Source organism: Hakea prostrata, chromosome 1 (genome assembly GCF_041222555.1).
Source record: "Hakea prostrata isolate BN-2017 chromosome 1, UWA_Hpros_2, whole genome shotgun sequence".
Classification (NCBI taxonomy): Eukaryota; Viridiplantae; Streptophyta; class Magnoliopsida; order Proteales; family Proteaceae; genus Hakea; species Hakea prostrata.
In genome coordinates this window covers 79,114,451-79,124,339 of record NC_142600.1, presented here as the reverse complement: position 1 = coordinate 79,124,339, position 9,889 = coordinate 79,114,451, and the positions used below count along the sequence as shown (strand labels likewise).

General features: G+C 36.8%; 1 protein-coding gene across 1 annotated transcript; it reads left to right on the top strand.

Annotated features, from left to right (window-relative positions):
* Positions 1 to 7,527: 7,527 nt before the first annotated feature.
* On the top strand, positions 7,528 to 9,472 carry LOC149030310 (uncharacterized). The gene has a single exon (XM_089152772.1). The coding sequence runs from the start codon at positions 7,971 to 7,973 to the stop codon at positions 9,165 to 9,167; it is 1,197 nt and encodes a 398-aa protein (XP_089008898.1). The 5' UTR covers positions 7,528 to 7,970; the 3' UTR covers positions 9,168 to 9,472.
* The last annotated feature ends 417 nt before the right edge of the window (positions 9,473 to 9,889 follow it).

Below are 9,889 nucleotides of genomic sequence, written 5' to 3'. Positions count from 1 at the left end.
CTGAAGGTAAGCCGGTGATGGTTGGATGCATCATGCCTAGAGAATTACTGCTTAATTGGGGTCCTATAAAATGAAAGAAATGGTTGCTCATCATTTAGTTCTCCCGTCTTCACTGATTTTATTACCAAAAAAAAAATCTTCACTGATTTTAAATCCATTTGCTGTTTGCTGATTCAGGAATTTTTCCGCGTGTGCTCAATAAAATATCTTCTTACCCCCAAAAAACAGAAAAAGATAAAAGGCCCCCATTGATTTAAATCTCTCCAACAGTTATTGAAATCGTACGTTTTCTGCAATGGATCTGCCTTTTCTGGTGAAACCGTTATGATGAACACCACCCACTTAACCTTTCCTTTCAAGGGAATGCAAATTTTAACTTAATGCTGAATACTGGCAGGATTCGATTCTGCATTACACTAACTAATAGCTCTGTCGGTTTATCTCATAACAGAGCTTTCTTAACCATTATTATTATTATTCTTTACTGTCTTATACGTAGGATGTTAATGGATATTCAAAATTCTGAATTTTTTTTTTTCTTTTGATACGAAGCATGACCGAATTTTATTCAAAGTGGGAAACTCCTGGATGGACAAAATTCTGAATTCTATGAAGGAACGAAACAGCTTACTTTTACCGTTCCTCCTCCAATTTTCCTGCTCTCACGATGTTACTCTGTTTAATCTATATCATTTTGCTTTACTTCTAAACTACGTATGTAGTTGACTGAGGGAAATCATATGATATTATACTTGTAATTTTAGTGCTCGTAGAAAGAATATTTATATCTTAACATGAAACAAAAAAATATGTTTTGAAGTTCGGCATATATAATTGGACATCAATCACAATCATAATGGTTATCTAGTTGCGCTTGAGTACTCTTTCTATTGATGGATAGAAGGGTTATATGGGTGGCTAGAGTTATTATTGTATGTTAATGCCAAGTTTTCTATGTTGCATAAGTAAATGTGTATAATATATTATGGGCTACCCTTAATACATATGATTAGTATTTTAACATTTATTTCAGATATAGCAAACCCAAATTGTGGGGGTTAGACTGAGAAAACATATATGTTAATAATTTTGTATCATTTACTCTTGGGAAAGAGTGTGTGACATTGATTGGTTTGAACATGTAATTTCAAGATCAATGATTGACCTTTAAACTTTAGAAACCACAAAGCGACAACATGTAAAACCGTGTAGAGGTAAGATTCTCATGAATCATTTATATAAACCCTTACTTAGTTGGATCCAAAGCTACAACGCAAAGGAAACAATGAAAGATAATTATCGTCTATATGGACATAAACAAGCCCTAAACAGTGGCAAGGAAATTTTGATAGTGTTTTGTTATCAAATCAGTTTCATATTAAAGATACTGATTGGTATTTATGTGAATGATGTGCTAACAATGGGGACTAGTCTTGGTGTGTGAAATCAGCTAAAACTTTTCTAAAGTCTATGTTTGATACTAAAGACAAGGGTGATGCTGATGTGATTTTGAGAATCAAGATAATCAGAAGAGAAGATGAAATACTTCTGTCTCAAGCATGTTATGAGATACGGATAGTTAAATGAATTGATTCATTTAACTAGTGGGATATGGTGAATCGGTTGATCTATTTAGGATCCATATATATATTGGGTTCTAACCCCAAGAAATGTATCTATTTCTAGAGGATATTCCGTTTTCATTGTTTTTAAGGAAGATGGTGAAGAAGCAGAGTGGCTTCGGCATTTTCTAGAAGGAATTCCAGTTTGGTAAAAACCAATGCCTGCAACTTACTTACATTATGATAATCAAGTTGCACAAAAAGTGATGTATAGCAGAAAATCTATATATTGTGAGATTGTTGCTCTCAAATGATATATTTTCTATAGATTTTGTAAAGTCAGAGGAAAATATTGTGGATTGGTTGACAAAAGACTTGTCAAGAGAGCTAGTAAACTGCGCATCGAGGGAAATGGGATTAAAAGCCTTAACTTATGTAAAGAAATTCTAGGTTGGAAACCTAACCTTACGATTGGAGATCCCATGGATTAGGTTCAATAGGACAACGTAAATTCTGGAAACTCTAGTTTGAGCACTGTTTTCCATTGTTTAGATGCACCAGTGCTGCCTACAATGGTTTAGGGTACGTTATGCGTTTAATGATTCATATAGCTTAACAACCAAATAATTTGGAACATTAAAAGTGAGGTATTGTAGGATACCTTTGATAAGAATGTACCTATATGCATGAAGAGCTGGCCGACTTTATGAAAATTTTTAAAAGCAAGATCTTCTAAAGCATGCATGAATCCTGAGAAGTTTAGGGCTGAAAGAATGAACACAACCAAGAACAAGTATAGAATTGGGAGAGCTCTATGTAAGATCTATTGTTTAGGCTTACAAAAACAACTAACAACTCAAGGCTCAATCCATCGACTAGTTAAGTGAGTCCGATAGATTGTTACTAAAGAAGGTTCAAAGCGAAAACTACCTATCTTGATTCATTGTTTTTCTGTCACCACATTAGGTTTCTTCAAGTCATTTTTTTAATTCAATTTGTTAGAGTGCTATTCGAATTGGTTTGAGGAGTTGGGAGGCGAAGTTCATCAATTTGCTAAGCACCGTAGGCAATAACTAATCGTTTTATGGAGATTTGGTTTATTCTGTACCTCTCTTCATTTCTTTGTAAGTTAATTTTATTTTAATTTTGAATTTGTATCTCTATCAAGTGCAGATTTCTATTATTATTATTCACAACATTTCTCTTCCTTAATCTAAGCCAATAACTCAATTATTCCTTAATCTAACCCAAGTTCGATCCCCTAATTAAACTAGAGTTTCCTAATTAAATTCTAAAACATTCTGATTTTCTATAACATTATCTTATCTCTTTAATAAAGCTTGCAAAAAAGGCTTCTTTGGAGTATCATGCAGCCAACATTCAAAGAGGTAAAGAAGGTTTTGTTGGGTTGGATTTTGACTTCTCTTCTTCTTGTCTTTCTCCTTCTCAGTGGAAGCCCCCCTCCGCTGGGTTTTATCAAATTAAATGTGGATGGTGTGTGGAATAAGGAGTCGTCAAAAGGAGGAATTGGTGTTACTGGGGATTCAAAAGGCCTTCCTGTTGCTACATTTATTTAGGTAAAAATTGCATCTCAGCCATCAAATGTGAAGCATTTGTTATAATAGATGGACTACTTCAAGCATTGAAGAATGGTTTTCGAAAGTTGCTTGTCCAATCTGATTGCCTTTAACTTATTAATCAACTTCACAAGGAAGCTGATATAACGATGGACGTTGCAGCAATATGTCATGATATCTTGGAGCTTCAAAGATCATTTGATGTTTGTAATTTTGCATATATTCTAAGGTCTTCCAATATTGTGGCAGATTCCTTGCCCCAGTTGGCCTTGTCAGTGGAGCTTCCACAGATTGATCAATGTCTAATCCCTTGGCTTAAGAATCTTTGTAATTCTGAAGCCTTGGCTTTACCTACTAGCTCTGTTATTCAATAAATTTTCTTTTCACCAAAAAAATTATTTATTTATTTTTCCCCCAATTAGTTTAGTCTCTCTAATCTCATCTCTTATATTCTCTCGACCCTATCCCCTCATTTTTCTACAAAAAGACCTTATCTCCTCATTTAATTCCAATTCTATCTGCCAAATTTGTCCTTGGATAACATAAAATTAAGATGCATGGGTTGCCTCATAACTCATAAATACAGGCCTTTAAAACTAAGCCGGTGATGGTTGAATGCTCAGAGGATCACTGGTTAATTGGGGACCTACAGAATGAATTTAAAGAAATGTTAGCTCTTCATTTAGCTCTCCCGTCCTCGCTGATTCAATTCCATTTGCTGGTTGCATCTGATTCATGAGCTTTTAGCGTGTGCTGAATAAAATATCTTCTTAGCAAGAAAGAGTCCTCACCTGCTAGCTTAACCATCCCTTTCACGAGAAGACAAATTTGTACGTAAGGCTGAATCAGGGGCGGACCTATGAAAGGGCCGGACCTATGAAAGGGCCGGAGGGGGCCATGGCTCCCCTAGATTTTTAAAATTTTATGTATATTCCTTTAATTCCTTTAATTTTTCTGATTTTTTCTCTTCTAACATGTTAAATGTCACTATTTGCCCCCCCCAATATTGTGAACAATTTTTAAAGGTAAAATGATGGGTATAAATGTCATTTCTAATAAAAAACTAATTCATCAATTCCTATTTATTCTCCCCTCTCTTCTCACTCATCTTTTCTTCCTATTTATTCTCTTCTGTTTCTATAAACGTGGGTTAAAGGAAATTTTTGAAAAAAAAAATCTTATTAGGTATTCAAAAATCAAAATGTTATTTCTAATTAAAAACTAACTCTTCAATGCCTATTTATTCTCCTATCTCCCCTCTCCTCTATCTTCTTTTTTTCCTATTTATTCTCTTCCTTTTCTATAAGCGTGGCTTAAGAAAATTTGGAAAAAAATCTACTCCACAATTAGGTCTCTTTCTCAATTTATTTATTGTTTCTCTTTTTCTCTTTTCTTTTTTTTGTTATTCTTTTTATTTGATTTTATATTTTATGTTTCTTTATTTCTTCTGTAATTTTTGTTATTTGATTTTGTATTGTGTTTTAAATATCTTTAGTTAGTAGGTAACTAACTACCATTGATTTGCATTTCTTACCTAAAAATTTTTTTTGGTTTACATCTCTTTCCAAATAAATTTTTTGTTTGCATCTAACTTTTTAAGGTTCAAGTCATGTGTATATTTTTTTATATTGTTGCTTTAATTTTACATATATTTTGTCAAAAAAAAATCATTATCAATAATTTATCTTTTTTTTTTCAAATATGTGTGGGCCCCACAAAATATATGTGGGTCTATTATTTAATATAATAAAATAGTTTAGAGGAAGGTTATCTGGCCAAATAGTAAGGTTATCTGGCCTTCATTCTTCGCCCCCCCCCCCACTATTGCATCTTGGGTCCGCCACTGGGCTGAATGCTGGTGGGATTCTGATTTTGCTTTCCCTTAAGCTCGGCTGGTTTATCTCATAAGAGAGCTTTCTTAGCCATTATTATTATTTTGCTATGTGTGAGAGAGTGACAGCTGTACAAAGAGATATAGTTGTTTGTCTTTAGATGTGCTTATAAATAAGATGTACCCTTACTTTATGAAATATATTGAAAAATATGTTTCTATGTGTTCACATGATATCAGTTACCTATCTGGGTAACGCTACTTGATCCTGGTGTTTGTTTTTTGATTTTTTGACTTTTTGGGTTCTGTTTCTTGACCTTATCTCTTTACTTTCTTTCCAATTGTATATTTTATATTTGACATCACTTCTGCACTCTGATTATTTGACATCACTTCTACACTCTGATTCTGTTTTAAGATCCCTCTGAGATCCTTAACATTTGATTGATTTATTTATTTAATAATATAGTTGCATTGATTTATTCTTATTCATGATTGGACTATTGTGTAGAATGGTTGGTGACTGTCTAAGATCTGATCTTTGCGACTATAGATCACACTTTCAAATATTCAGATAAATGGGTACCGGCTAGGGGATGTGATAGTTGGGATTTGATGTTCAAGAATAATAAGGAACTCGAACAAAAATGATTTTCATTAGCATCTTTCATCATACGGTACTTATGGATAACAATAAATGATCTTATATATCTTTGATAATGTCTCTCGGTCTCCGGATGAGGTTATCGGGTAGGCTAACAACGTGTTTGAAGAGTTCTTTTGCTATTGCAATACTTTTTGGTAGAGTTTTTTTCTCTTTCCGTACATCTTCTAGTATAATGTGACTGAATTTGGGTGGCAACCCACTCCAAAAAACTAGATGATAAAGAGAATATGAATTTGACCTGAACTGGCTTGGTCGGATCTGGCCTGAACCGACTTGATCGCACCAACTCACCGACCATGTTATGGTCGGTCAACAAACAGAATGCAGAACATCACAACTACTTATTTTATTGAACTCCTAATCAAGGAATACGTATTTGAGAAGGACTCAACAATTAGAGTCAATATTGGAGTCTAAGTAAAGTACTGATTCGAGACAAACTGAGAACCTTATAAAAAGGCAGGTAGTCATAAGGGAAAGGTACGCTGAATAGAACATCACTATTCGAATTATTATTGTTTGTTGCATTCTGATCTTCCTTGATTGGAGAGAATTCTAACTAGATTGTCGAAGGTGATACTCGCCCTCCACGATCGAGCTCATTCTTGCAGGTAAATCTGATTGAGAGGGCAAACAGGATTACACAGCACCACTAGATGAAGCTGAATTGTGGCACAGCTTGGATTGAAAATTATAGTCGAGAAGGAATCGGTGCTATTATTAAGGATGATTTGGGCATCTGTTCATGCCTTTAACGACGGTATCTATTGCAAATCTACGCTTTTTGTGAAAGCATTATGGCTATAAGAGCTGGTCTTTTACAAGCTTCGACAATGGGCATTCAAAATATAATTGTTGGAGTCGGATTCCCTATCAACCAAATCAATCAGCTACCTTTTTGCAATTGAGGTGGATTCTGTTATTTAGGATGTTAGGTTAAACCAATACTTTTTTGTGAGAAAATTCTTGAAAAATATATAGATTTTTCACTTTTTTCTGAAATTCCAAAATTTTAGATTGTTTGGTTGCATTGGATGGGAAAGTGAGAGACAAGCTTCCTTGAATCAAGAAAGTTTGTCTGATGATGTAGCAGTCTAACTTTTCCACCCCAACTCATTTTAAAACCTCACATATTTTGTGGGACTTTATGGAAAAATTGAGAAAAGTAAAAAGTGAGACCCACTACTATCACTTTTCTACAGAACCGTTCCATTTCCTTTTCTTCTCCCTCACCCCCATTACACATGGGGCCCACATGTTTTTTTTTCCCACCCCACATTTGCAAACAAATACAGCCTTAGCATCTTACTAATTCGTGGGTTTTGAGACTAAGTAATTCAGATGCTAGTGCTTATTTAGCGGTAATCGGTATTGAAAGACGTGGTCCCCAATTTTTATAAAGAACAATATAAACACCAAAATCCGTAAACTATATAAATGTATGTATGTGTATTTTTTTCGACCCATAAGGTGCTAAAAAAATGCGAGAAAATGAAGTTTATATTTTTACCAAAATAATAACAGTAATGAAATAAAAAGAAAAAAAAGAAGAATTTGTTTTGATTCAATCAAAATCAACGTGAATAATAGGGATAGGGATCCGAACCCGACCCGCCCCAAGATTCTTAGATTGTCCAATCACAACGGGATTCAATTCTGACCAGATTTTCCCGCCTCTGGACTTTGGAGTGAGCTCAAAAAGTAAGCAACAGCAAGTTTGAATTATTATGGTGCTGTTTTTGAAAAGAAGAAGGAAAAGAGTAAAGCAAAAAGAGGCAGCCACCAAAGATTGGATAGGATAGGATCACAGATTCACAGGAACGCCATGTTATGTGCTCTTAAATTAAAACAAATTTCACTTGTACCGAAGTTGTAATAATTATGGATGGATGACTAACCAAGGATGAATAAACTAAACTATCATATTCATATTCTTGAGTGGATTTTGAATTTGCAAATTGCAACCTCATTAAATGGTTTCTCGGGTTTAGTTTCAGAGCTTCGCCTTCCTTCCTGCTCCCACTCCCACTCCCCTGCATTCAATTTCAATTCAAGGAACCCATTACCCATAGCTTTGATTTGAAGATCATCACGGATTCTTATTTCTTCTTTGGTGTTTTATTTGATCTTTAATTGGGGGATTCGCAAACAGTTTGAACTTTGAAGGCTATTATTATATTTGGTATTTGAGAGAGATACTCTGCTCTATCGGATCGGATGATCAGGAAATGACTTTGTCATCTAGGTTGAGTTTGCTGGGTTCTGCTCCGCTGAACTACCGATCGACCTGCTAATTAGGGCTCACTGCTACCACCACCACCCTATCAACCAGAATGGGTTGCGTTTCTTCCACTTATCTCAATCACGAAGATGAGTTTTCCCAGTTTGGCAGGCCTGGGTTAGGTCATCACATCGTATCTCTTACATCCACATCTTATGGCCTCCTCAACCTCGACCCACCACAACAACAACCACCACCACTACCACCACCATTATTGCCGACTCCTCGCAGCAATGATGTCCTCCAGCAGCCGCCCACCGAGACCCCACCAAGGTTCATCCTTGGCACCGGCTTCGTCCCAAGCTCTGTTCCAGAGCCCATGTCCCTTCGCTCCCAACCATCGGAAATCATCAACTCCTGGGAGCTCATGGCTGGTCTAGACACAGAAAGCTTTCGGTTTTCTACTACTCCTACTTCCACTCCAACTCCCACCAACCCCTTCTTGGCCCCCTCAAAACCTTCCCAACCTTCCTCTCAGCTCCACACTGTCATCTCCAGGCCTGCCAAGCCCTTCGCCTTCAAACACCACCACCTCATGAGCAGCAGCAGCAGCAGCAGCAGCAGCGACAAAGAAAACACAAATCCTAATCGGCCTCTTATTTCCGGTGACTACCCGGATCCCAGCGATGTCTTAAAGCCACTGAATGATTCTGTTGCCGCTAGCAACGTCTTGAAGCCCCTGGATAACTCGGTCGTCGCCGAAAAGCCCTTTTCCTGCAAATACCACTCTCTTGAGGACGAGTTCGAGAAACGATGCCCTCCCAACGGAGAAAGCAAGTTGGTCCTTTACACGACGACGCTAAGAGGGGTTCGCAAGACATTCGAGGATTGTAATGCGGTCAGGGCAGTTCTCGAAGGGATTGGGGTTTCGATAAACGAGAGGGACATTTCGATGGATCGTGGGTTCAGGGAAGAGTTGAGGGAATTGATGATCGGCAAGGACATAGCTGAAATCGTTCCTCCTAGGGTTTTCGTCAAGGGCAGGTATATCGGTGGAGCTAGTGAAGTTCTGAGGATACACGAAGATGGCCGTTTAGTTGAGCTCCTTGAAGGGTTACCCAAGGCAGCCAAATTTGGGGCTCCCTGCGACGGTTGTGGTGGTGTGAGGTTCTTGCCCTGTTTTCGTTGCAACGGGAGCTGTAAGCTTGTTATGCTCGTCAAAGAACAACGCCCACAAGGGAGCCAAGTCCTGGTGAGATGCCCAGATTGCAATGAAAATGGCCTGATTCTCTGTCCCATCTGCAGCTAGCTCCTCCATTACCAAAATTTCCATGCCATTCAGTAATATCTTATTTCTTCATATCAAATGTACTACTCCTTCCAGGTTCAATATACTATTTACATCTATCTGTGATTAAGGAGCGACTTATTATGGAATCCTTCTCTGCAAATTAATTATCCGTACGAAAGTTCTTCAAACTTGATTGTCTCTTTACCAAGGGATTCTGTAATTTCTCCGCTACCCCGTTTGGATTTTTTCATTCGGTCACTGACCACAAAATAATTTAATCTCGTTGCATAACGTTTTTCTTGTTTTGATCGAATGTTATATAACACAGCATCATCAGAAGAAGGGAAAGAGAAAGAAAAAGAATGAGATTTTTATACGAATCAAAAGAAAATCCTGCTTTTTTCTACTCAATTCGATCTCTTCTTTCATAACAGAGGAGCTTCGCTTCACATAGATCCTTTATTATGGGCCTAGATATCGGTTTAGGTTCTACTTTACTGATTTTTTTTTTTTGATAACAATGCAAAATGTTCCAGCATATTCATGGATTGAATAATTGGAATCCAATTGGGTGATATGGCCTACTTCAAATTGCATTTAGTTGGCCTACATGCTTGGTGATAAGTAAAAAACTAACAACCAATTGGGTCAAACCACGGTGGGTTCAATCATCTTGGTCGAGACTGGTTCAAGAATTAAATGTAAAAGAACCGTAAGCATGAAAGAACCCGACGATTATA